At 37.3% G+C, this 25,605-nt stretch overlaps 6 protein-coding genes and 1 non-coding gene across 9 annotated transcripts; 3 read left to right on the forward strand and 4 right to left on the reverse strand.

Moving 5' to 3' along the window:
* Positions 1 to 1,903: 1,903 nt before the first annotated feature.
* Positions 1,904 to 2,555, forward strand: LOC106374982 (LYR motif-containing protein At3g19508). Its single transcript, XM_013814888.3, has 2 exons — positions 1,904 to 2,132; positions 2,220 to 2,555. Exons 1-2 carry the CDS (start codon positions 1,941 to 1,943, stop codon positions 2,271 to 2,273), a joined length of 246 nt encoding a protein of 81 aa, XP_013670342.1. The 5' UTR covers positions 1,904 to 1,940; the 3' UTR covers positions 2,274 to 2,555.
* Positions 2,556 to 3,517: 962 nt separating this feature from the next.
* LOC106377211 (transcription factor bHLH113) lies at positions 3,518 to 5,440 on the forward strand. 2 transcript variants are annotated; one of them, XM_013817400.3, is made up of 5 exons: positions 3,518 to 4,094; positions 4,268 to 4,372; positions 4,476 to 4,541; positions 4,918 to 5,019; positions 5,109 to 5,440. In XM_013817400.3, the coding sequence occupies exons 1-5, from the start codon at positions 3,747 to 3,749 to the stop codon at positions 5,283 to 5,285; spliced, it is 798 nt and encodes a 265-aa protein (XP_013672854.1). In that variant the 5' UTR covers positions 3,518 to 3,746; the 3' UTR covers positions 5,286 to 5,440. The 2 variants fall into 2 exon arrangements, with proteins under 2 accessions (XP_013672854.1, XP_013672855.1); XM_013817401.3 differs by having other exon boundaries at positions 4,271 to 4,372.
* Positions 5,441 to 5,943: 503 nt separating this feature from the next.
* On the forward strand, positions 5,944 to 9,042 carry LOC106377212 (sodium/proton antiporter 1). The gene is made up of 9 exons (XM_013817402.3): positions 5,944 to 6,305; positions 6,415 to 6,720; positions 6,799 to 6,975; positions 7,060 to 7,166; positions 7,362 to 7,482; positions 7,735 to 7,796; positions 7,906 to 8,208; positions 8,286 to 8,580; positions 8,670 to 9,042. The coding sequence occupies exons 1-9, from the start codon at positions 6,048 to 6,050 to the stop codon at positions 8,787 to 8,789; spliced, it is 1,749 nt and encodes a 582-aa protein (XP_013672856.1). The 5' UTR covers positions 5,944 to 6,047; the 3' UTR covers positions 8,790 to 9,042.
* A 142-nt stretch (positions 9,043 to 9,184) lies between these two features.
* On the reverse strand, positions 9,185 to 11,108 carry LOC106377213 (reticulon-like protein B11). 2 transcript variants are annotated; one of them, XM_013817404.3, is made up of 6 exons: positions 10,856 to 11,108; positions 10,339 to 10,519; positions 10,108 to 10,249; positions 9,913 to 9,982; positions 9,679 to 9,832; positions 9,185 to 9,570 (listed from the first exon to the last, which is right to left on the reverse strand). In XM_013817404.3, exons 1-5 carry the CDS (start codon positions 10,929 to 10,931, stop codon positions 9,684 to 9,686), a joined length of 618 nt encoding a protein of 205 aa, XP_013672858.1. In that variant the 5' UTR covers positions 10,932 to 11,108; the 3' UTR covers positions 9,185 to 9,570; positions 9,679 to 9,683. The 2 variants fall into 2 exon arrangements, with proteins under 2 accessions (XP_013672858.1, XP_013672857.1); XM_013817403.3 differs by having other exon boundaries at positions 9,675 to 9,832; positions 10,856 to 11,099.
* Positions 11,109 to 11,441: 333 nt separating this feature from the next.
* LOC106377215 (cinnamyl alcohol dehydrogenase 4) lies at positions 11,442 to 13,755 on the reverse strand. The gene is made up of 5 exons (XM_013817405.3): positions 13,417 to 13,755; positions 13,143 to 13,256; positions 12,481 to 12,708; positions 11,931 to 12,370; positions 11,442 to 11,854 (listed from the first exon to the last, which is right to left on the reverse strand). Exons 1-5 carry the CDS (start codon positions 13,506 to 13,508, stop codon positions 11,628 to 11,630), a joined length of 1,101 nt encoding a protein of 366 aa, XP_013672859.1. The 5' UTR covers positions 13,509 to 13,755; the 3' UTR covers positions 11,442 to 11,627.
* A 2,007-nt stretch (positions 13,756 to 15,762) lies between these two features.
* Positions 15,763 to 18,185, reverse strand: LOC106377216 (RNA pseudouridine synthase 4, mitochondrial). The gene is made up of 9 exons (XM_013817406.3): positions 17,774 to 18,185; positions 17,638 to 17,703; positions 17,394 to 17,540; positions 17,269 to 17,316; positions 17,116 to 17,196; positions 16,889 to 17,002; positions 16,667 to 16,768; positions 16,389 to 16,500; positions 15,763 to 16,307 (listed from the first exon to the last, which is right to left on the reverse strand). The coding sequence occupies exons 1-9, from the start codon at positions 18,125 to 18,127 to the stop codon at positions 15,898 to 15,900; spliced, it is 1,434 nt and encodes a 477-aa protein (XP_013672860.1). The 5' UTR covers positions 18,128 to 18,185; the 3' UTR covers positions 15,763 to 15,897.
* Positions 18,186 to 23,468: 5,283 nt separating this feature from the next.
* On the reverse strand, positions 23,469 to 23,575 carry LOC125588115. Its single transcript, XR_007324509.1, has one exon. It is a non-coding gene; the product is annotated as a small nucleolar RNA R71 (small nucleolar RNA).
* Positions 23,576 to 25,605: the final 2,030 nt, after the last annotated feature.

Here is a 25,605-nt window from a genome sequence, read left to right on the forward strand (position 1 = left end):
CTAACGAATTTGATGTCCAAGAAGAGACACAGTCAAGTTGCTACGGAGTCTAGACAACGTATGAAAAGTGGTAGACCAAATAGGTTCCAAAAGATAAGAATCCTCGGAAACAAAAGAAAGGTGCAGAGAATGATAATCAAAATCCAAATTCGAGGTTACTAAGGAAACCATCCCAGACATGGAGATAAGGCCGACCGGCTCTATGGTACAGGTACCAAACAATGTAGCTTGGGACGCCAAGCTGCAAAGTATTAAAGGTCCTGATAATAATGAATCTCAATCGATTATATCATGTCTGGAACATAATGGAACCAATAAGGAATGTCGACATAAGATGATTTATTTGCATACAAGGTAGCACTTGAATTTATGAATATAAGCGAGGATCATGAACCCACGTCAATATAAGAGTGCGCATTCGTAGAACATATTTGATTGAATGGAAACGTGGGGTTAAATAGTTTAAAGAAGAAAAGCGGATTTGGCCGTATGATTAAGACGCCATATGATGTTAAAACCAGTGGATATAAATGAGTCTTGTGAGGAATAGAAATCGTGAGATATAAAGCTGATGTTGCACAACGATTCTCACAAAGACCAGTAATAGATTATGAGGAGACATACTCCCATGTGGTGGATGCAACTACTTTTAGATTTCTCATAAGTCTGGCTATATAAGAGAGAAAATTAGACTTGCAGCAAGTTGATGTAGTGACTGCATATTTATATGGTACACTGGATAATGAAAGTACTAGAGAGTATTGAGCTGAAAGTACAACAAGTTTTCGAGAACAATATTGATAATCATCAAAGTATATGATCTGAATATCCTAGGAACCTCTGGATACAATTTTCCAAACAGTTGAATATCTCAAGAAAGAGTTTGAGATGAAAGATCTTGGAAAACAAAGTTTTGTTTGAGATTAGAGTTTGAGTACATTAACAATGAAATCCTTGGGCATCAAATAATATATACAGAAAATGGTACTCAAGAGATTTAATATGGACCAGTCTCATCCATTATCTAGTACATGGGCGTGAGATCACTTGTATTGGACACTGATCCATTCAGTCCAAAGGTGGACGATAAAGAAGTCTATTTAGTCCTGAGATGGACGATGCAGAAGTCTTGTTTTAGACACTGATCTGATTGGTCCATAAGAAGGACGATGAAGAAGCCTTTGATTTTGGTTTATTTTATACTAACCAGCCCAAAGAGGGGTTATTTGGTTTTGTTGATTTTTTTTTCAGATGGTGGTACACGCATATCACAACAACATCATCCAACATTTCGTGTGTGTGTATTTGAGGTCGATGACTCAATATGTTCGATCAGATTGTGGCATGGCCGATGGTAAAGAAGAACCAACTATCATGTTCGAGGACGAAACATATTCTGCCCAAGATCTTCATCACCCACGGATTGCAGAAAATTGGAGAGGTCTAAGGGACCTTCAGTAATGTCCAAATCAGGGAGAGTAATGTGTGTTGTATTCTTTTTCCTTCACTATGGTTTTGTCCCAATTGAGTTTTCCTGGTAAAGTTTTAATGAGACAACATTAAAGCACATTACAAGCTCTAAATGGTTATGGCATCCAAGGGAGAGTGTTATGAACGAGATTGTGGATGGCTCATAACCAAGAGATTATGATTTGTAATCTTTCTATTTATTTATGACGGTGTAATCTCCTATATAAGGAACCTCTATGTCATGAATAAATATAGACTTTTCCATTACTATTACGACGTTTTAAATTTTTGACAGTTTTTTTTCCGTTGTTTGTGTAATGGATCGAGAAACCGGTTTACTATTTGCGGACATGAGTTAATAAGTTTAAACCGGTATGAAATGTCTTTAATCAAGATGGGCCCATCATGGGATTATACAAAGCCCCATAAAAGCCTAGGCTTGTCTGACGTGCTGCAGAAGGTAGTGGGAAATGAAGAAGGTGCTTAGAGTATACGGCGGCGTTTTAAGGCTAGTTCGGCTTTTGCCGGCGGACACGAGGCCATACTACGCCAAGTACGCGAGGGAGAACTTCGTTAACTACCGTGACGTCGACGTAAGCGAAACACCCCTTGATGAACTCTTCCAACGGGCTTATAATCACTCACTATGGGTACTCAAAAAGGTACATAGATTCTTTTTTTTTTGTTCTTTTTGAACTGTAGATTCTAGATACTCTTTCGCTTGCTTATGAGTTCTTAATCGTTTGCAGTATTCAATCGACGAATCTGCTGCCAAGAAGCTAAAAGAGATTTGTTTTGAATAATCACGCACACCACCTGTTCGACGTTATTCCCATGAGAGATTTCGAACAAGTTTTTTCCTAAGGCTTCAATGATTTGTTAAACGGGTACCATCAATTATACTACTTTTGATCTTAGTGTAATAGCTATATCAAGAACAGAGGTTGCTCATATGTCGTTTTCTTTCCTTTTGTTTCTCTTGACTTTTGCTGCAGGCATTTGTTGACTGCTCAATCAGTCATGTCTTGTTTGAGTAGTTTCTTGTTTGTTTGCTTCATCCTCAATAAATCGCTATGATTTTTACATTCTTATAGTCAAAAACATCCCATTACTTGACAAGAAATAATATCATCCATCTTTAGTAATGAAAGAAACTCATCATAGCGAAGTGGCAGTGATGTAATAACGAACAAGAGAGTAGGGATTGTTTGGGTACGAGTGATTTATCATGTAGCTAAGGACAATACACAGTGACGGTAGAGTTTTAGTCCACACCTAAGTCTTTAGGTCCTTGTCGGAACTCGAAAATGGTTACATGAAACGAACCTAACCAAACCAAACTGTGTCTGAAGATTGTTTTTGCTTCTCAAGAGTCAGAACAGGCTAAAAAACAAGTTGGGCTGGTTAATAATTAGAGTTTTCTCCTCACGCGTGTCTGCAGTATTTGCACGTGTCAAACCTGGTACATGTCAGTATGTTAAAATTTCTTCCTTTCTTTTGTTTATTTGATATAGTATCTGTTGTATCATGTGAAGCCATAGTGTCATTATGTTAATGATAGACATGATAAAGGCAATTTTTTTTAAAAAACTACTAGTATATGGTTTTGTAGTAATGTAATGTAATATAGCACGGGTTTATTGAACAACGGATATGAATGCGTGTGTGTGACATTAATTAGTTGTCTAACTTCCAGAAAGAGAGAAAAGAAGCAGCAGTTTAAGAAACGAACATCAGCTTCGAGTGAATCAAATCTACAGTTTCCTCGGGCCAGGTGGATTTGACCAACATTATCTTCAAATTTATATATTTCCCTTTCTACCCCTCTCTTAGCAAGTATCAATCATGTAATCAACACTAGTCCCCTTACTTAACCAGTACGGTAAAGAGTCGATTTGATTAGGATCTGAAGTTGTAAATCCAATCAGTACTTTTTTTCTTGCATATTCACTAATAAAAGTATCATTTTCTTTCTATCATTCAAAAACCCAATTTATGTTACACCCAATAGATAGATTGTAATTTATGTGATTTCAGGAAAATTTTCTCTTTAAAAATTTTATGTATAAGCAAAAAAAAAAATAATAATTGGGTTTATGTGGAAATAAATACATCAACCATCAAGCAAGTAAAACCAGTTATAAAAAGCCCAAAAAGGTAGAGAGAAACCATTTACCAACGATTATCTTCTAGTTCATGGTTCTCACCTTCTCTCATTCTCCAGCTCAGCTTCTTCCACGAAAGTACTTGTAAATAAATACTTAAGAAAAATCACAATGGGAGATACAGCAGACGACCAAGCTATGGTGGAAGCTCCCGGAGTCCCGAGCTTCTCGGAGCTTCTTATGTTGTCTGACGGGTTTCTTAGCTCCTCTGAAGACCACCGCCGCGAAATTAACGGCGGCGATGGTGGAGAAGACAGCTTCGGTTTTGTATTCTCCGGTACAAGTGGGTCAAAAATGCTCTGTTTCAGCGGAGACTGCCAAAACGGCGACGAATCGCTCTTCCAAGAACCTTCTTTTCCTTCCGGAGTATCCGTTTCTGATCCTTCTTCATGCACTATTAACACTTGCAAGAACTCGAATGACACATGTACTGACGAGAGATCAATTAAATCTTCAAACGTAAGGCTCTGATTTTTTATTCCTTTGCGCATTTTGGTTAGAAAATAAGAAATAAAAATTGGTCTTGTGCATATCTGCATGCAAAAAAAAGCACAATGTTTTATTTTTTCGATATTTTGTGCCTTATCAAACGTTTAAAGATGATTCTTGTGTGCCTTTTCGCTGTTGTGAAGAAGAAGAGAACCGGGTCGGGTAATGGGCAAAACATGGATCATAACCAAAAACCAAGCAAGAAATGCAAGAAAAATCAGGATAAATCAACAGTTGGAATTGCAAAGGTGTGTCATTAGAACTTACATTTTTATGTTTTATAATGTTATAAAGGTTACTCTTATCTTATCATTTGTTACTGTTAATATCCAATTAATACTTTAAAAATAGGTAAGGAAAGAAAGGTTAGGGGAAAGAATTGCAGCGTTGCAGCAATTGGTTTCTCCATACGGAAAGGTAATTTTTATTTCTACTCATGCTTCAATTTCTATCACCAAACAAGTGAAAAACATTTTATAAATTTTCTTTTAATAGTATTTTGATGTAGAATATTATAAAATTTATCAGTTTTTATTTAGTTTTCCAAAAGTTAAGAAGTCGCGATTTGGGGTATAGTGTAAAACTGGCATCCAATGTGAAAATCAAAAAGACATCAAAGACTATGAAACTTGGTCATAGACTAAAGTAGATTTGTTTTTCTTTACTCTTTATTTTGATTAATGATATGTGTACTTTTTTAGAGGAGTGAACCACTCTACCCAAATAGGAACTTGACTTTTCTGATTACTGATGAGAACCAAATGGGAAATAACCATTTTTGTCACTTTGACAGACAGATGCAGCTTCTGTGCTGCATGAAGCCATGGGTTACATCAAATTCTTACAAGACCAGATCCAAGTCCTTTGCTCTCCTTACCTGATCAACTATTCTCTTGTAATAAGTCTCTATGATTTTCTATTTTATTTAAATTATATATTTGATTAATAACTTAATGATTTTCCGTCTGACTTGCCGGTGTTCAGGACGGTGGAGCTGTTACCGGAGATGTAACGCCGGGGAAGAAAGTGAGAGACTTGAGAAGCAGAGGATTATGCCTAGCACCCGTCTCGTCCACTGTACACGTTGAAAACTCCAATGGTGCGGATCTATGGTCACCTGCTACTGCTAGTATGGGTCACACTATGTCACCCTCTCAATGAATCAAGGGATATTGGATTTACTTTCCTAGGATGATATTATCATATAGTCTTTGTTTTTGATTTTTGTTCAAGAACTACTATTTACAAAATTTCACCCATTTCTTTATGTATTTTGAGGATCATCTGGGTGATATAAGAAAGAATCTGGTTAAATTTTTTTAATGATTATAACACTAAATATTCGAATTCCAAGTGTTTTCTCAATGTTTCTCCAATCGCGCCTAGGAGTGGAACTGAGATGCTAAGATTTGCTCACGTTGTCACACATAACGCTGCTACCAAACTAGAACACTGCTTCTGCGACGTGCTAAACGTTTTATTTTATTCCTTTTTTTTTATTTTTTTCTGAAGACAACGAAATGCTGAGCCAAAAGTCCATAATCCATCTAAACCAAAACTACATAATGTAAACTTTAAAGGATATTTTTCAAGATGAACTAATAACACTTGGTTTTATTCCTACTTTCACAAAGCAAAAGCAAAGAAAAAGAAAAAGTTTTGTAAACAATCTTAATCCTGATGTTTGTCTAAAGATAAATCATGTTACCTGAGGTTTAAAATATTCAGAATGGGATTATACCTTTTTAATAAGGGTTAAATTGTAAAAAGACAAGATTTTGAGGATAAATTGAAAATCAAAACTCACTTCAGTCGCCAGCGACGACAGATAATAATCTCACTCCTTCGCCGTACGACCGTAGATTCTCCCCCCCCCCCCCCTCTCTGTCTCTCTGTCTCTCTGTCTCTCTCCAGTGTTCGCCGATGGCGGTGTTACCAATCGGCTCTCACTTTGCCCCGCCGCACAAACTGACAAAGCGACACGCCGTCTCGACTTCATCCCCTATCTCTCTCTCAACCCGATTGCCTCAAAACGTCTCCGTTTCCAAACTCTCCGGAATCACAGGCTCGAGGCTGTCCAGACACAGCGTTCTCGTGAGGGCCGAGGATAAGATCAGAGTCTCATCTCCTTCTTCTTCTCTCGAGGAACCATCTCAACCACTCGATGAGTCAGAGCTTGAGGTTTGAGTTTTCCTCAATATCATCAAAAAATTGACAAGTACCCATTTCCTCTCATCGATCAAACTAATCGAAAGTTCATTTCTTTACGTATGATTCCACGTATGATCAGGATTTGCTGGACGCATCAGGATCATGTGACCCTATTTGCTCAGTTGATGAGCCTAGCTCGAGCTACTTCGAAGCGAATTATCAACCAAAGACGGATATAGTCAAAGCTATTGCTATTCTCGCAGCTGCTCTCACAGGAACAGCTGCCATTAATCATTCATGGGTCGCTGCTAACCAGGATCTTGCTATGGCGTTGTTGTTTGGAATAGGATACGCTGGAATCATCTTTGAAGAGTCTTTAGCTTTTAATAAAAGTGGAGTGGGGCTTCTGATGGCTGTCAGTCTGTGGGTTGTGAGGGGCATAGGGGTAAGTAAGAAACTACATATGAGTTTTTTTTATGATTAATTTGTTGGATATATTAATTTATATTCCTCCTTGTGACAGGCTCCTTCTACTGAAATAGCTGTTGCAGAGCTTCAACATGCAACAGCTGAAGTAAGTGAGATTGTGTTTTTCATACTGGGGGCAATGACCATTGTGGAGATTGTTGATGCTCACCAAGGGTTTAAGCTGGTTACTGACAATATAACCACTCGGAAGCCAAAGACGCTTTTATGGGTGGTAGGGTGATTTTTATCTCTCTAGCTTTGAAAGTTATCTCCTTCTTCGAAGGGTTTACTCTTTAGTTGACTTGTGGCGTCGCAGGTCGGCTTTGTGACTTTTTTCCTCAGTTCGATTCTAGACAACCTGACCTCTACCATTGTCATGGTTTCTTTGCTCAGGAAACTGGTTCCTCAATCAGAATACCGCAAGTATGAACAACTTTTTTCTTTATGCTCCTCATTAGTTAAGTTGTTCACAGTGGGGGAACGTATTAGCTCTGTATATATAGACCTCTTAAGATTCTGAAGGAAACATGTTTTACCCGTTGCTGGGATAATCTGTTTTGTGTTTCAGTATTATTGTCACATTGACGTTAGTTTTAATGTTTAATAACCAATGGGCAGACTTCTAGGAGCTGTTGTGGTGATAGCAGCAAATGCAGGAGGAGCATGGACTCCAATTGGTGATGTTACTACAACTATGCTATGGATTCATGGTCAGATATCCACCTTGCCGACTATACAGGTTCTCCTTCTCTTCTGAGATAAGTCACATAATGTTATCAGAGTACCTTTCTTCCTCAAGCATAACTGGTATCATTAATATATGTTACAGGGTTAGAGTCTACTTAAGAAAAACGAATGTTTGGAAGTGGGACTAGATAGTCTAGGTTACAGGCTTGTATAAGTAGTTAAAGTATTCACCTGCTTGGTCATTTCAACTGTCAACTATTCTATTCTGACATTCTTGATGGAGGTTTACGTGCTTTCCTTTTAGGGCCTTTTCATACCTTCAGCCATTTCTCTTGCTGTTCCGCTAGCACTCATGTCCTTGAGCAGGTTATAAACTCTTCCTTGCATTCTCGAACAGAAATAATAATGTTTTGACTTCAATTGTAGCGTGACTGCAGAGGCTGATTGTTGTAAGTTTGTTTATTTTCTTCCTCAGTGAGGTAAACGAAAAGGGGCAGGATTCTTCAGATGTATTAGCTTCTGAAAAGATGGCTCCAAGAGGGAAGCTAGTGTTTGGAGTTGGCCTCGGAGCATTGGTTTTTGTTCCAGTCTTCAAAGCTCTAACTGGATTGCCTCCTTACATGGGCATCTTGCTAGGTCTTGGAGTTCTCTGGGTCTTGACAGATGCCATCCATTACGGTGAATCAGAAAGACAAAAGCTCAAAGTACCTCAAGCCTTGTCTCGAATCGACACACAAGGCGCTTTGTTTTTCCTTGGCATCCTTTTATCCGTTAGCAGGTATAACTTAAATTAAACTAATCTTATGAATTAGAAAACCTTTTGTGATGTTGTTCTTTGCTCTATTTTTCTTTCAGCCTTGAAGCAGCTGGGATCCTCAGGGAGATTGCAAACTACCTTGATGCTAATATACCAAACGTTGAGCTAATAGCTAGTGCAATAGGTGTTGTGTCTGCAATCATAGACAATGTTCCGTTGGTTGCAGCGACCATGGGGATGTACGACCTCACATCCTTCCCTCAAGACTCCGAGTTTTGGCAGCTGGTTGCGTTCTGCGCCGGTACTGGTGGTTCGATGCTTATCATTGGTTCTGCTGCTGGTGTGGCCTTCATGGGGATGGAGAAAATTGATTTCTTTTGGTACTTCCGGAAGGTAAAAGATACATTTATTTTTTGCTTGTGTAAGACTTGATACTCTTTAGAGGCTCTGAGCAAGAAACTCTGTTGATTTTCTCCATGCAGGTGAGTGGTTTTGCTTTTGCTGGTTATGCTGCTGGTATCGCGGCTTACTTGGCAATTCAAAGTGTTCATTTTTCGATCCCAACAACGGTGGCTCAGTTCCCATTTCTCACTGGTTCGTAAGCTTGCATTGTGGCTCTTCTCTGTGAAAAGAAAAGAACAGTACAGAAGTGAAGTCTCTTGCTGGCTGCAATAATAAAGAAACACATCACTTCGTCGACAACCTTATTTGTTTCATATATACTCGGTTCTATCATTGCTTGACTAGTACAGAATGAATCCATCCAGTAAAATATATGATTCTCTGAGGTTTTTATGTATCTTTGGAAAGTGTAAGACTATAGTTTGAGGGAAACAAACTCTTCAATTGCAGAAATGTCTCCCATCTTTTTCAAAGTTTATTTGCTAGGTTGTTTCATTTACACTTCAATCACGTAGAAGTCCTGTGTCGAGATCTTGAAGAAGCATACGTCACTTTCACAGCATATGTGATACTTCTTAATCAGTCAACGACAATCTTCAAGAAAAAGCAATTGTTATTGGACAATAACCACTCAAACTGTATTAGTTTTTTATCTTTCTTGATTCTACTGCAACAACAATCCCACAAAGCATTCGTGTGTAGACTAAAAGACGAATAGTCAGCCAAACGGAAAACCCCCCAGAAACTCATGAACATAGAACAGAGGCTAAGAAGAACTTAATTTAAAAAAAAAAAAAAAACCCAAGGAAAGCCAAATCAGAAAGAAATGAACAAAAAAACTGTACTGCGATTCACTTTGATCCGCTGCTTGATCATCCTCTTAGAGCAAGCAATCCAGTAATGGGGCTCTTTCTTGTGTGTTTAAAAAGCTGCTGTAATTAGTCTTGTGAACAAATCCGCAATTGTTTCCACCTGCAGCTACTGAACATACAATGAAGCCCGTTCAGTAAAAAAGCAGTCAAAAAACTAAACCATCTTGGACGAGTCATGACCAGAAACGTTGTCAGATGATAAGGCTTACTTACTTACACTAACTACTGGTACTTCTTTTCTTTGCTTACGGGCATCATCGGAATCTTCATTGAGATACTGCGAATGACTTTAGAAGTCGAGTTCAGTTTATCGTCGATGTGGTCTTGGTACTTCTCGTACACAAGAGGAACAGAAAGACTGAGAAGAATCCCTGTTATAGATAAACCAGTAACTCATATAGACTGAGAGATTATACATATTCTAGACAAGAAAAAAAGATAAGACGCTCACCAATGTAGACAAGAGTGAGGGAGTTGATAAACGTCCCCACATAGGATATAGCCCACAAGACCAGTGACACCTATTCAACAGCAAAAGCCAACACGAGAATGATTTAGACTATATACAAGCAAAAAAAAAAAAAAAAAAGATTTGAAAGAAATAGTTCAGCCAAGTTATGAAAACTGAAAAGACTAAAGTATTAACCTGAAGGAGACGGATGGGATTTCTAGCAATGGTGATATCACTTGCAATTGACAACACACGATTGATCCAAACACGAATATCATCAGCAGCCTTAACTGCAAGCTCCTCAGGGATCTCCATATTGGGAACTGGTGGTAGAGGTCTGAAACAAAATCAATACATGAGTCAGTTTCTCATAGCATCGTTCCAATTAATTTTTCAAATAGTGAAACAGAAAGTCCATATTGTTACCGGTTGAGTAGGGAAGCAGACTTGGCCCATAGGAAGAGGATGGCAACAAGAAGAAGCACAACGTTGGAGACGAAAGACAAGAGATTGTAACCAGCTCTCTCAAACAGAAACCAGAACACAGTAGAGGAGACTAGGACAATGACTGCACCAGTCCGGTTTCTCCACAGCAGCAAATCGGCAACTGCACACCAAAAAGGGAAAACTCAAAACTTCAAATTCAAGCTCTGCTCTAAGGACACAAGACACTATCTACATGTCGAACGATTACTAATATCTCTAAATAACTAAAATTGTTTTTTTTTTTTTTTTTTAAAAAAACGTAGTCATAACTAATGATCCCCAAATGCCCAAAACAACCAAACTAAACCCCTAATAACCGATCAATCCAGAAAAATCAAGCAACTCCGCAATAAACACGAACGTAGAAACGGATAATCTCAATGATTCTTCATTGAATCGAGAGCCAAACTCGAAAAATCCCGATTTCGAGAGACGATGCGAAGGGAGAGAGACTTGCCTGAACCACCGCCGAGAGAATTGTGAACAGAAACGCGTGTTGAAGAAGAAGAAGAAGAAGAAGCGGAATCTCCCATGGCGATTTATCAGTTAGGGTTCTTCTGCATAGAGTTTTCAAGGTAAAAAGGATCGAAGCTTTTGGATGAATCGTGTCTCTCTCTCTCTCTCTCTCTTTCTAAACCAGAGAGAGATCAAAGCTTCTTCCTTTACGCTTCCGCCACAAAGTTTTTAATTAAAAGTATTTTATATTGTGTATTGTATTTCGTAAAGGTTTTATTTAGTTTTCTCTTTTTATTATACCTTTTTAAATTAAAAAAAAGCCTAAGGATTTTTTTGAATTAGAACTTGACCTATCACCTATGTGCCTATGTAGTTCCTAGAATCAATTTGTTCAAGATCCTAGTTCAAATTCTGAGTTTTGAGTTTTATTTTTAATTCATGGATGATTTAATAACTGTGAGTCATGAACTTTGTAGACTCCACTGTAACAAAACAATTATAATAATTCAGGGTACAAGAAAATGATTAGCCACAATGGTTCCTAATCGAACTAACACAAAAAAAAAAAAAAAAAAAGGAACTTCAAATACATAAATATGCTCATATTAATATTTATTCTTTCTCTTAAAGTGAAAAAGACAGTGGCATAAATTCACATTTGAAGCAAAAGTAAACATTAAATGATACACCAAAGCATTCGTTCAGAACAATTGAAAAACAAGACACCACAACACATATTAGGACCCATATCACATTTGTATATAGTTACTCTTTCATTTTGTAGTTGTTGTTGCAGCCTCCTCGACGAGATTGCTTCCGGCAACATCAACCACAAATCTGTAACGAACATCGTTCTTGTGAAGCCTCTCAAACGCAGTGTTAAGCTCATCAATCTTCACCACTTCAATTGTCGACGTAAGCCCTTTCTCTTTGCAGAAAGCCAATACTTCCTCTGTCTCCTTAATGCTCCCAATAAAGCTTCCTGATATCACTTTCCTCCCTATCATCAAAAACAAAAGAATCAAGACTTTGCTAGACAGACATCATTAATTTAAAACAAAACAAGAAATGCCAACCAAGAATGACGAGAGGGGTGATGAACTGAAGAGGAGTGTTAATAACACCCATGAGGATCAGTTTCCCATCGAGTTTAAGACTAGCCAAGTAAGGCTCCAGAGGGTGAAACACCGGTACGGTATCGATGATATAGTCAAGAGAGTCTGCGATTCTTTGCATCTCTGCTTGATCAGAGCTCACTACATAGTCGTCAGCTCCTAGATGATCCATTGCTTCTTCTCTTTTCCTCTCTGATGAGCTTATCACAGTCACGTGATGTCCCATTGCTTTAGCTATCTTCACACCCATGTGTCCAACTCCTCCTAACCCTAGAATCCCTCCTCTGAGCCCGCTTGACATTAGACCGAAGTGGCTCAACGGGCTGTAAACAGTTACTCCCGCGCAGAGCAGCGGGGCAGCTTGTTCCACCGGCATGCCTTCCGGGATCTTCACGACAAATCTTTATGAAACAAAATTGGGGAAAAAATGAGATTACGTGTAGAGGAAGAAACAATGCTCTGTGTTTTCTTGTGAAACAAGAAAGGTTTATTTGTTTGTGTGTGTGCTTACTTCTGATTGACGATCATAGTGTCAGCGAAGCCACCTTGAGTTGGTTTGCCGTCGGTGTAGACGTCATTATAACTCCAGATTCTCTTGTTACAGTACTGTTCGAGATCTGAGCTGCAGGGTTTGCATCTACCGCAGCATCCGACGATAACGCCGACTCCGACCACATCTCCTACGGTGAACTTGCTCACATCTGTTCCCACTTCAACCACTTCACCTACCACCTCGTGTCTGTAAATCAAAATTCATATTTAGTTTATTGCTTTTAGCTATTAATGTACAAATTCCACATTGACTATGTTAATTGAAAAATATTAAACAGTTAAGTGTGAGACAGCTTGTACTGTTAGGACTTTGGAGTTATCTCTAGCACGCATAGAAAATAACAAAGCTAGTCACAAGTGTATTATTTCAGTTACACGCAAACAAATTTTCACATAACTCCATAGAAAAAGGACTTGGTTCCTTTCAAGATCTAAAACATATTGGTTATGATTGGGATCTAAACTTAAGGCAATAGATAACTATGGGATCCATTTTAACAGATGAAAAGAAAACTACAATTCATGGAAAAGATATTAACAGCATAAGCAAAAAGAAATGAGCATAGAATAGAAAAAGAGCAGAAAAATAAAAGAGAAAAAGAGGGTGAAAGAAGAAATTACCCAGGAACCATAGGATAATTGGACATTCCAAGGTCATTTTTAATCTGGTGAATATCAGTATGGCAGATTCCACAGCATATAACCTTTATATACACATCATCTGGCCCTGTGCTCCTATTAACAAATCCAAGATTGTTTTCATCGAATAAACAAAATAAAAAAGTTCAATAACTCTTGAAGAGATAAGAACTATATTACTTCTCTAAAAAAATCTCATAAAAGAAGAAGAGAACCCTTTATATAAAGAGAAAACAAGGAGTAGATAAAATAAAACCTCAAAGTGTAGGAGTAAGGAGAGAGAACACCAGAAGGATCTCTTGCAGCCCACCCTAAAGCCTTCTTTTCTCCACCTTCTCCACTTCCCATTTTTCTATTTCTTTCTTGGTTTCTCTGACTTTTTTGTGTGGTTGTTCTTTCTTGCAGAGAAAACTGTTTTGAGAGATGACTCTACGGACTTATAAAGGCACCTATTGGAATATGTATATATAGTGCAAAGTAAATGGGGGAGATAAAAAATTTGTTCAATAATACCAAAAAAGAACAGTAAAAATTTGATTTCTGGTGGGCATGCCTTTTTAATCAGTAATCTCGACCAACCAAACCTCTGATCTTTTTCTTTTCGAACCGGTGGTACAACCAAACTTCTTATATACAATACAAATTTACAACTCAAGAGTAATGAGTATGAATGGAGATAATCGAATCAAATGGAAGAAGTCTGGTTTTAGTTTTGATAAGTTTTTTTTATAAAACCAAACGAAAATAAAAGGAGTAAATTAATCTAACAAACCAAGAAAGAAATCAAAATACACTCTTTTTAATGTACTGATCTTCCATTACTAATAACATCAATATGTGGTGTAAGTTGGCCAAATTACACTTTGAACATAGATGTAAATAAAATCTGGACCACAATAGTTAGGTCTGGGTATAAAATCCGGAACCTGAAATCCGAATCGAACCCGAACCGAAAAACCCGACCCGTTATCCGACCTGAAATGTAAAAATACCCGAACGGATCTTGTAGGGTGGTACAAAAAAATATCCGAACCCGAAGTGTTATTAACCGAACCCGAACGAGTAACCCGAAAAATCTGAAATTAATAGTCAATATAAATATTTTAAAATATATATAAGTATTTCAATTATTAAATTCAACATTTGTGGTAATATGATATATACTAATAAATATTAAAATTTTAATAAATATTTTAGGTACACAATTAGTTATAAATAAGTATTTTATAATTTGCTTATTGAAATAAAAAGTCTACTCTCTATAAGGCAATACATATTGTTTACAAATGAAGTTTGTTTTCATGCTTGATTTAACATTTTATTGTTATTTTATCAATTTTATGTGTGATAGATTAATTTTTATTTAATTTAGATGTTTTTCTTTATGTTTTGCTTCAAAATTTTTGTTTTTTAATTCGATTATATCCGAACCGAACTGATATAATCCGAATCCGTACGATATATGATTACTTTATGGGTTTTAGGAAGCAATACAATTTTGAACCGAATCCGATCCGTACTAATAAAATTTTAGTATGAGATCTAGAAGCGTAAACCTGAAAATCAAAAAACCTGAAAAACCCGATCCTAACACTCAGACCCAACAATAGTTGTTGAAAGGGAAACACGGATATAAGCATGACAACTAAATTGGGACATGCATATATAAATAAATAAATATATATATATATATATATATATATATATATTTATATACAGAAACAAATATAACTCAATGAGAAAGTTACATTAACTAATAAAACTAAATGAGAAAGAGATATGACACCATAAGTTTAGGTGGATATTCCCTTTTCCTTATACAATACACAACTAAATTGGCTTTTGGTGGCGTTGCTGGACACATGTTTGCTAATATCTAATCTTATTCAAAGATAAATCTTGTATTATTCAATTATAACGTATTTACAGAGTTTTAATTGCTGGATTATTTTACAGATTTCCTATAAATAGAAACATTTGTAATAGTTTAAATTTATTATATAACAATTGATCAAAAAATTATTTACTTTTGTGAAATTAAGACATATTTTCAATTTATTACAGGTAATTTTAATTGACAAAATAAAATAAAAGAAATAATGGAGCAAACATTGATTGTATCGTTGGAAAGAGACGTTTGGTCAGGTATGTAGTAGGTACTACAATAGTGTGGTTGGTGGAAGATTCGACGCTACTCTTCTGTTCTTAATCCATCCAACCATACAACGCCACGTCATCGAACAGTTTTTCAGATAGGATAATTCACAATTATTCTTTACTTTTTTCCAATCAAAATTAATATAAAATATTAAAAAACTAACCAGTCTTTGTTTGGTTAGGTATTGAACTACTTGTATTTATTCATAGCGTCACCCCCTTCCGTTTTCCAGAGCTTAAACAGATTATTTTTTGGTGAACAACCACAATTATCTAGATAAAATGATATCACTCTTAGTTTATTTATATCAATTAAACTAATAATACACTAGCATAACTAAAGTATCTATACCACAAGACTATAAAAGTCTGCTGCTTGTTTCGAGTCGAAACAACTTTTTTTCTATGGAGTCAAACAAATATAGTGACAACTAATAAGTGGGAATACAAAGGGAATCAAGATGTTTGGCAGATCGATATGTGAACACAATGATTCGTCTTTGTATGATACTGATTCAGGTCCAAAAGCGACATAAAGCACGTACTTGGGGGACCTTGAGAACACAAAAGAATATATAGTCTAACAATAGTCACAAGTTTCGACTCTAGATTTCAACAAGTTGAAGCTTAGCTGCATATGAGTAGGCAACGGAGCATCGAATTTAAGGCTATCGAGATCCGAGATATCAGAGTCGGAAGAAACCTCCAATTTCTCCAAGAGCTGACAGATGTTTGGCAGATCGATTTGCTTAGAATGGAGATGAAGGTGTGGCTGTTTTGAAGATACATCTCCACCTTCCATATCGAGGCCAAAAGGAGATGATGTCTTGGTCCGGGTGTTTTCTGGAGACACAAAAGGTTCCCTGGTTTTATGAGCTTGCCAACCGTATTTATAGTCCCCGAGTATCGGTGTTCCTAGCACTTCTGCGCAGTGTACACGGAGCTGATGTTTTCTGCCGGTTAAAGGACGAAGCTCCAGCCATGTGTATCCTATAAAGCAACAGTATGCTATAAAAGGCCAAACCATTTGATTCTAAGTTAAGTGAAACGATAGCAACAGTGTACACTAACCATGTGGTGAAGATTCGACCACTCGGTATTCAGTGATAGCGTGCTGAGTGGAAACTAGTTCTCCATTGTCATTAACTGTGATGCGATCAGATTTTCCATCATCCACAACAAGCTACACAGACATTCCACATATGTTTTAGCAAAGAATTTTACTCCAGTAAAACAACATAAGCAATGGATTGAATGTGCACAGACTAATCATCTCTTGGATCGAACCAAAGTGGACAAAACTTAGACGGGTGAAACATTCTGATAGCTAAAACAGAGTGTAAAATCACCTTTCTGAGTGGCGCTGAGATCTGTCCCCTTTGACGTCTTGGGCACCCGATCACGAGTGCCAGATATTTTCTTTTCAAGGATTTTATGTTCTTCTTGACACCCTAAAGAAATAAAGGAAAGGTCACCGAAAGAGACATTTTTTTACGATTTCTCAGAAATCATATGACAAGAAAACTTATTTCAAAGTAAGAAAAACTTCTAAGAGAAAGCATATGACTTACATAGGCGGAAGCACCAGATGTTTTCTCGCGGAATATAGAATGAAGAAGTGTTGCAGCTGTTTGTGTTCTTCCCAACACCAAAAGCCCACTACAGTCTCTGTCAAGTCTGTGCACCTAATACATACACCACCATACTTGCATAAGCCAAGAGATTCATAAACTTCTTCCATATAAGCTAGGACTTAACAGAAAGCCTTGGTGCACTACTATATGATTTCGCTACTAACCAGCCGGGGAGATTCTGACTTATCAAAAGTCAAACAAGTGGCAGCGAGTTCATCAATGCTGGTTTTCACCCCAGTCCCTCCCTGTTTAAGAGAAAAAGTCTATCAGCTCCACGAATACGATGCATCAGAAAGCATGGAGAATATATGACTTACTTGAACAGCCATACCATGAGGTTTATTCAAGACAATAATGGCTGGATCCTGGCAAATTAACCCACAGTTACAAATCTATCAATCTATATAACATTTTCTTGCAAAAAAAAAACAAACAAACAAACCTTGTACAACACTAAACTGCAAACGAATTTGCGCTCTTCTTCACTGCAAAGAAAGCGTTCTTTCTTAGCAGGCTGGGGAGCATCATTGCCAACAGATAGAGGAAGGTAAATTCTATCTCCCACATTCAATGACTCCTTGGCTGCCACCTTCAATCAGTACCATCAGACAGCATCAGCTTCTCAAAAAAAAAAAAAAAAAAAAAAAAAAAAACAGCACCAAGAGATAGACAGAAGAACAATTTACCCTTTTAAGTTGGCTTCTTTGTAGTTCACAACTCATAGGCACTACTACTACTACTTGTCTTCTAACCTGAAAACATTTACAAATATCTTATCCCCTGTAACTTCAATCATCAAAAAAATACAATCTTTACACGGACCTGTCTTAAACGAAAGAGTTTCTGTACGAGGTTTCTAGGTAGGTCAGGACGGCAACGAAGAATCCACCTCAGCGCCGTCGTTGAGCCATCATTTGAGCCTTTGACGACAGAGTCTCCGTCGTCGAAAGAGAGCTCCTTTCCTACCGCGGCGGCGTCGATGGTGGGAGAGAAAGGAGGTAGCGTGAGCCATTTCCCTCTCGGATCATCATCAGCGAGAGCTGTCGTGTAGCTACGACGCTGATTAGCCGCGGATAAGGCTCCGGTGGACTCCCTGAAGGCGGCAAAGATAATAGGCGGTGGGGATAGGAGATGACGACGGAGGGCCGCGGTCGCAACTCTCCAATTGGCCGCCATTTAGGGTTTTTAATCTCAAATTTAATTTAGGGTTTAAGGCACGGAAAGTTTGTTTTAGAGAATCTTTTTTTGTTTGTGTGGTTTCTGTAAACCGGCAGCTTTTCTCTAATTTCCTTAACCAAACAGTTGAACCGGCTTGATGATATTTGAATGGAGGAGCCTAGCAACTAGGCACAGTACTTTTATCCGATATTCGATCCGGATTCGATCCGAAAATTCGGATATCCGGAGGAGCCGAATCCGGATCCGGATAATAAAATGTTGGATCCATCAAAGCCGGATTCAGATCCAGATATTTTAATTTTTTAGTCCGGATATCCGGATGCGTAAGTTTTATTAATAACTATTTCAAAAATAATAATATCTATATATAAAAATTAATTTTATTTAATATATTTCATTTTTATAATAGTATATATAAATTTTATGTAAATTTTGTAATATTATACATATAAATAATTAAAAACATTGTATATATTTTTATTTTAAAATTATTGTTAATATTTTATATATATTAATATTATTTTGTATTTATTTTAAGGATCCAAATCCGGATCCGGATATCCGCCAGATATTACAATTTTTAGAAGGATATCCGACATCCGGATATTCGAGAACCCCGGATCCAAATAAGAATAGTAAAATTATGGATCCGCCGGATAAAGATCCGGATCCAGATACCTTAAAATTGTTCGGATACCCGATCCGTCCGTCCGAGGTCTACTAGTAACGACATGATTAATTTACAAATTGATTTCAATTTCTTGTTTGGAGAGGAAGTTGGAATCCAGTCAACAATTATCTTGTAGAGTTCTGTTTCAAACTGGCCCGGTTCAAATTGTTTCTGAATCAACCCGTTTTGGTGAGGTTCCCAATTTTCATCGGTTCTAGTGCAATATGAGCTTTTTTTTTCTCTTATGAAAACCAGACCGGTATTATTTTTGATGGGATTTTTCACATTCAAATTTTCACACTAAAAATTATACTGACTAATGTCGTTATTATATTAATAAATAATTTATTAATTTATTAAATTATTGATTATAAACTAATAAAAAAATAGTTAAAATATAAAATTTTATTTGATATAATAAAATTAACCAAAATTAAAATGTATTCTAAAAATAAAAAAATATTTTTTATGCTGTTATCCGAAAAGGGTATCTTTTAATAAATTTTAAAAACAAAAATTACTTTTTATATATATTGTGTTGTTATCCAAAAAAATATTTTAATCAAAAAATTAAAAAAATAAGAAACATAAGATGCATAATTAAATACTAATTAAGTAAAAATTTAAAATATTAATAATGAATGTATTATTTAAAAAAAAATCAAAATATTTATGATACGTTAAAATTTTTCTACATTTTTTGAAGCAGTAACAAATAAATAAATAAATAAATAAATAAATAAATATATATATATATATATATATATATATATATATATTTGATGAATAATTGTCGTATATAAATAATTTAGCATTTAATTTAAAAAAATTGAAGACATAAATTATATTTTATTTGATAATATTTGAATAAAGAGAAATTCCTTAGGATATACTCTTTTAATTTTTAGGCTTTTTGTAAAATTGACCTACAACTCAAAGTCAAACACAAAACTAACCTACTTTTTTTTTGGAAATTAGTTTTGCCCTATTCACCCCACAAGTTCATATAATTCACGAAAATGCCATTAATTTTTTTTTTCTTTCGAAAATGACATTTTACTCTCTCACCCTCACCATTTTCAAGTAATTACAAGATTGTCATTGTCATCAATACCCCAACTACCATGAACAACCAATTTGAAGCTCTTAATGCTCCCAAAATCGAGTTACCCTTCTTCTTTTTCCATTCTTGTGAACTAAACACAAGATATCTCTCACTTTCTCTCCACAATGACCTAAAAAAACCCAAGATTTTGATTCTACATTTTTTATGGTTCATAGAGTCATAGAAGCTAACGATTGTGGGTGGGTCACTTTCGTTTGAGATTATGTGTGCTTGGAGAAGCCTTATGTGTGCTAAGGAAGTTATCTCACCAATTTAAGGTATGACATCGAGTTTTTTTCCAGATCTGTTCGTCAGACGACTTACATGGGAAGTCGTCTGGCTGTAGACGACTTACCTGGAAGTCGTCTGGTCAACGCAGAGGTTATTTTTGCAATTGACTTTGAAATCTGTTTTCTGAGACGACTGAAAGTTAAGTCGTCTGATTTTGTTTGGTTACAAAAAAATCTCCAAAGAACCTAGACGACTTACATTTCAGTCGTCATAGGTTAGTTTTGCATTTGGCTGGATTATTTCAGAAATTTGACTTTCCCGGACGACTTACATTTCAGTCGTCTGGTGAAAATTGAAATATCAATATTTTATTAATACTAGACGACTTACAATTAAGTAGTCATAGGTTAGTTTTGCAATTGAAAAAAAAAATTCAATATTTAATTATACCCAGACGACTTACAATTCAGTCATCCGCCCACAACTTACATGTAAGTCGTCCAGAATTTTATTCCGAGATTCTGGTCAAACCTCGTAAATCCTAGACGACTTACATGTAAGTCGTCTGACGGACGACTGAATTGTAAGTCGTATATATATAATTAACTATTGAATTTTTTTTTTTCAATTGCAAAACTAACCTATGACGACTTAATTGTAAGTCGTCTAGTTTTAAAAAAATGTTATTATTTTAATTTTCACGAGACGACTGAAATGTTAGTCGTCCAGGAAAGTCAAACTTCTGAAATAATCCAGTCAAATGCAAAACTAACCTATGACAACTGAAATGTAAGTCGTCTAGCCTTTTTGGAGTTTTTTTTAACCAAACAAAAGTAGACGACTTATTTTTCAGTCGTCTGAAATAACAGATTTCAAAGTCAATTGCAAAAATAACCTCTGCGTTGACCAGACGACGTATATTTTAGTCGTCAGGAGGACTTAGATTGAAGTCGTCCGCTTCGATCTTTAATAAACTTTCATTTTCTTTGTTCCAAGTTTGCTAATGTGTTTTATTTTGACTTTTTCAGATGATGCGTCAGTTATATGCAGTGTATGGAGAATGGTTGTTGAAAGATGGATGTTGGAATTTTGTGGTTGATCATTTCAAAGGAGCGAGAATGTTATTTTTGAGTGAAGGTTCGACACATGCTGATCTTATTGCAATGACTCAAGAAGATTATAACCTGGACATGAACACATAGTCTGTGGAGTTAACCTACTCATTACAACAGATGGCTCCAGACCTTCCTCCTATTCATGTTACAAGTGATAGACAAGTTCAGAACTTGCTCGAGTAACTAAAACGCATGAAGTACGTCTTTGTCATAGACACTAATGATGATTATTGTATGAGTTGGAAGAAGGGTTAAAATGCTTCTTAAAATGTTGTATCAATATGAAGCTACCAACATTCTTGTTTATTAAGATGAAAAAAATGCCATTGGAGTTTATTATTGCATATGAGAAATCCAAAGATAAGAAAAAGGCTATTGAAGTCTATAATTTCATTGATTTGTAAATGTGTAAACACATTGTTAACACATGTATTACATCTTGGGAAACATTATTAATGATTTTACAAAAAATTCACAACTAAAAGAGTAGACATGCAAATCACAAAACAGACCACAAACAACACTATTATAGATCATTCATCTACAAAGACAAGCTTGGACTCCACTTGATATGGAAGAAGACTTTGTCAGAAGACTTTCAGGAAGTCCAGACGATTTCCAGGAAGTCCAGACGACTTCCAGATGACTTCCAAGAAGTCCAGACGACTGAAATGGAAGTCGTCTGGAAGACTTCCTGGAAGTCGTCTAGTGCATAATATTTTTGACGACTAACAGGTAAATCGTCCCAGAAGTCTTCCAGATCTGAAAAACTTGCATATCAAATCCAGATCTGACTGTTATCTCTGTGTTTTCTCTGTTCATGGCTGAGTGGTCAACTTGCTTAGTCTAGGGTGTTAGATCCGTGAGTTAAACATAGATAAGTTAATCCATTGATTGTCTTCATTCATAACGGTTCTTAATACTTTTATTAAACTGGCCGCTTAATGTTAGATCCTAGGTTTAACCTGTTCATTAACCGTGTAATAGGTTGCTAGATCTGTTATGAATGAACATTGCATCCCTAATCAGCAAGAGTAGATATTAGGGTGTATTATGAACATATCGGACTTGATCTCTAAAGCTTGCTAGCGCGTCTTGATCCAAACGAGAGTTTAGGCATCAAGACCGACTTGCAAAGGAATCAATACCACGAGAGTGGGTTGATTCAACCTGAGTGATCCGAGTTCTGGACTTACTCTTAATTGAACTTGAATAATTGTTTGGCTCACACTTGTTTAACACCCGATCAAACCACCCTAGGCTAACATTCTTAATCATCTGAAAAACCTTAAACCAATATCTTACTTGCTTGTTACGAAATCAACTTTAAAACCCCCATATTGTTTTAGCTTGATATTGATCCTATAGAAATAAAGTGTAATCATTGGTCTCTGTGGATTCGATCCTAAAGTGCTACATCGACATACCATTCGATTGTGGTAGTGTGCACATTAGGTTAATTGGTGTGTGTATACACGTAATATCAATTTGGCGCCGTTGCCGGGGACCATCTTTTTATCTTTATTTTTTTGGTTATTTATTTAGTCTAAGACCTCTAACTTGTTATATCCTTTTTGTTGTAACTAATGTTCCAGGTGCATGACCAGTAGACATACTCGGAGAAACGCACGAGGAGAATTGGTTACACTTACCAACCAGGAGCTAACAAGGTTAGAAAGAACAAATCGTCAATAACCAAGGCAAACCGAGACCACTATGGGTGATCATGCCAATCAGGATGATCTTATTGCTGCAATGGCACTCATGCAGCAACAGATGCAACAGTTGCAGTAGACCATTCAAGCGCAGGAACAAGCTGCTCAGCAGCAACAGGAACAGCAGGCACAGACTGTTCCGATCGGGAAGAGAAACCTTCCTCGTAACATCCCTACTACGCGCTCTGCCATTGTTCCTCCACCCTGCACCAGGGAGGACTTCGAGATCAAGCCTGCTTTGATCGGTCTAGTACAGAGAAAGGTGTTCTCTGGTATCTCTACAGAAATTCCAATGGAGCATATTGAGAGCTTTGAAAGAGTCTGCAGTTTCACTCGCGCGAATGGCGTACCGCCAGACTACATCAAGTGCATGCTATTCCCATTCTCTCTTGATGGAAAAGCTGCACGGTGGTTGAACTCCCTCCCTACCGACTCTCTTACTTCATGGGAACAGGTCCGATCAGCGTTTCTCAACCATTTCTACTCTAAGGCGAGAACAGCTGCATTGAGGAACAAGATCACCTTTTTCAAACAGCTCACCGATGAGCCTTTCTGCGACGCATGGGAGCGCTTCAATGACTATCGCAGAGAATGTCCTCACCATGGATTTGATGATGACTACCTCTTGGGAATTTTCTATGATGGAGTTGACTGGAAATTTCAGAGTACCGTGAACTCTGCCAGCAATGGAGACTTCATGACTCAGAACACTGATGGAGCGTTTGAGCTGATTGAGAACATGGCTGCCACCTCAGCCAATAAGAACGAGGAGAGTGATTGCTCCAAGAAAGGGAACAGTTCTGACACCCAGAAGATAGATGAGCTGACTGCCAAGGTTGATCAACTACTGAAAAACAACCAAGGGCACGTCTTCAGCATGGACCAAGCTACGACCGGGCAGATTCAGAACCAGAACCAGCGACAACCGCAGAGTAATCGGCAAGCTGTTCCAGCTACCGGGAACAGTCAACCAGATGAGCTGAAGGGTCTGGGTATGATGATGCAACAACTATTGCAAGGTATGCAAATTCAGGGCAAGGCATTGAATCAGGTTTCTACAGACATCAACGCAAGGATGGACAACATGTTCACCGAGCTGAATACAAAGTATGACGCTGTGAGCAACCACATTAAGAGGATTGATGTTCAGCTTGCTCAAACAGCTGAGAGTGTCAAGAGGCAGCAATGTACCCTTCCTGGAAAGAGTGTGATGAATCCTAGAGTTGAGCACTGTAATGCAGCAGAGCTAAGATGTGAGAAAGCTGAGGGAAAAGAAACAGAGCAACTGTCTGCTAAGACTGCTCCAGGCGCAGAAGAGAGAACAGAGCATCATGCTAGCTCTGAAGTGACTGCTTCCGACGAACCTATTGAGATTCCACCAGTGCGAGTCTATGTTTCTAAGGTTCTATATCCAATTCCACCTAAACATCTGATGGATCCTATTAGTGCCGAGCAGCTGGCTGGGTTTAAGAAGATGGTAAGAAGGCTTCCTCAAAATATCTCATTTGAACATGCTTGGGAGATTAGGCCATTGCACATGTTCTTCAAAAATCTTAGGGGGAAATCAAGGCACTATTTACTGAAGCATTGACACCATCGCTGAAGGTACTGCCTAAGGTTATTGACCCTGGAAAGTTTGTTTTTCCTTGTTCCCTTGCTGGAGTAGAATTCAAGGAAGCTCCTTGTGATTCTGGGTCTAGTGTGAACCTTTTCTCAAAAGCGATTGTAGACGAGCTGGGCATTGTTGATGTTGAGCCTTCTCTTGTGACCCTGGCTTTTGCAAACTCTTCCATGACAGTCCCTTATAGTACAATTTGCAACCTTCATGTCCAAGTTGGGAACTGTATTCTCCATACTGAATTTCAGGTTGTTGAGATGAGCAAGGATCATGAGATGGCTTTAATCTTTGGAAGATCATTTATGGCTACAGTAGGAGTAGTCGTCGACATGCCTAATAAGAGAGTCTCCTTCTCCAACATCAACAAGAAGGTTTTCTACAAGGATTTCCCAACCAGATCACAAATCTGCTACGCCTCTTGCATCTCAGTGGTTAGTGGAGAACAACTGGAAATTGTTCCTAAAAAGGAACTTGGTAAAAAGGGTGAGATCCAAGAAGTCCTGGATGGAGATCCTCACACTGATACCAAGAAACTCAGTGGGAATGCAAGGGTGAAAGAAAAAGTCTAGAAGAAAAGGGTCAAGGGTGACCCTATGATAACTTTGATACCTCGCTTGTGTGATGAGAAATCCATTGAGTATGAGGTAAAGTGCAAGGATACCTCTAAACCTTTCTCTAAAGCCAGAGTAATTCTCACACATGAGCTGAAAGAGAAAGGAGAAGCTGATGTGAAGGGGTTGCTAAGCAGAGTTCTGAAGTTGAACATATCTGATTGTGGAATTTGTTTTGGAACAAGCCCTCATGATCAACCCGACTGATCCCTGTCACCAAGTCAAGCTAGTGACATAAACCAAGCGCTTGGTGGGAGGCAACCCACTTGTAAGTGTAAATATAAGTTAGTTTTGTTTTTGTTTACTTATTTTTTGTTTTAGTTTATTGAGTCTCAGGTCAAAAAAAAATCCAAGATACTTCAAAAATTCTAGGTGGCAGCAACAGAACAATCTGCCCTCTGAAAAGAGCG

This window comes from Brassica napus, chromosome C5 (genome assembly GCF_020379485.1).
Source record: "Brassica napus cultivar Da-Ae chromosome C5, Da-Ae, whole genome shotgun sequence".
Lineage (NCBI taxonomy): Eukaryota > Viridiplantae > Streptophyta > Magnoliopsida > Brassicales > Brassicaceae > Brassica > Brassica napus.

Coding starts and splice junctions, on each gene's coding strand:
- LOC106377212 (XM_013817402.3), top strand. CDS start 6,048: ATGGCGGTGTTACCAATCGGCTCTCACTTTGCCCCGCCGCACAAACTG. Junction 6,306..6,414: donor TCGATGAGTCAGAGCTTGAG/GTTTGAGTTTTC, acceptor ACGTATGATCAG/GATTTGCTGGACGCATCAGG. Junction 8,581..8,669: donor TCTTTTGGTACTTCCGGAAG/GTAAAAGATACA, acceptor TTCTCCATGCAG/GTGAGTGGTTTTGCTTTTGC.
- LOC106377216 (XM_013817406.3), bottom strand. CDS start 18,127: ATGGCGGCCAATTGGAGAGTTGCGACCGCGGCCCTCCGTCGTCATCTC. Junction 17,003..17,115: donor AGTCAGAATCTCCCCGGCTG/GTTAGTAGCGAA, acceptor TGTATGTATTAG/GTGCACAGACTTGACAGAGA. Junction 16,308..16,388: donor GGTCGAATCTTCACCACATG/GTTAGTGTACAC, acceptor GTTGCTTTATAG/GATACACATGGCTGGAGCTT.
- LOC106377211 (XM_013817400.3), top strand. CDS start 3,747: ATGGGAGATACAGCAGACGACCAAGCTATGGTGGAAGCTCCCGGAGTC. Junction 4,095..4,267: donor GATCAATTAAATCTTCAAAC/GTAAGGCTCTGA, acceptor GCTGTTGTGAAG/AAGAAGAGAACCGGGTCGGG. Junction 4,542..4,917: donor TGGTTTCTCCATACGGAAAG/GTAATTTTTATT, acceptor TCACTTTGACAG/ACAGATGCAGCTTCTGTGCT.
- LOC106377213 (XM_013817404.3), bottom strand. CDS start 10,931: ATGGGAGATTCCGCTTCTTCTTCTTCTTCTTCTTCAACACGCGTTTCT. Junction 10,250..10,338: donor TCTGCTTCCCTACTCAACCG/GTAACAATATGG, acceptor ATTTTGTTTCAG/ACCTCTACCACCAGTTCCCA. Junction 9,833..9,912: donor CCTCACTCTTGTCTACATTG/GTGAGCGTCTTA, acceptor TATCTATAACAG/GGATTCTTCTCAGTCTTTCT.
- LOC106377215 (XM_013817405.3), bottom strand. CDS start 13,508: ATGGGAAGTGGAGAAGGTGGAGAAAAGAAGGCTTTAGGGTGGGCTGCA. Junction 13,257..13,416: donor CCTTACTCCTACACTTTGAG/GTTTTATTTTAT, acceptor ATTTGTTAATAG/GAGCACAGGGCCAGATGATG. Junction 12,371..12,480: donor ACTATGATCGTCAATCAGAA/GTAAGCACACAC, acceptor TGTTTCATAAAG/ATTTGTCGTGAAGATCCCGG.
- LOC106374982 (XM_013814888.3), top strand. CDS start 1,941: ATGAAGAAGGTGCTTAGAGTATACGGCGGCGTTTTAAGGCTAGTTCGG. Junction 2,133..2,219: donor CACTATGGGTACTCAAAAAG/GTACATAGATTC, acceptor AATCGTTTGCAG/TATTCAATCGACGAATCTGC.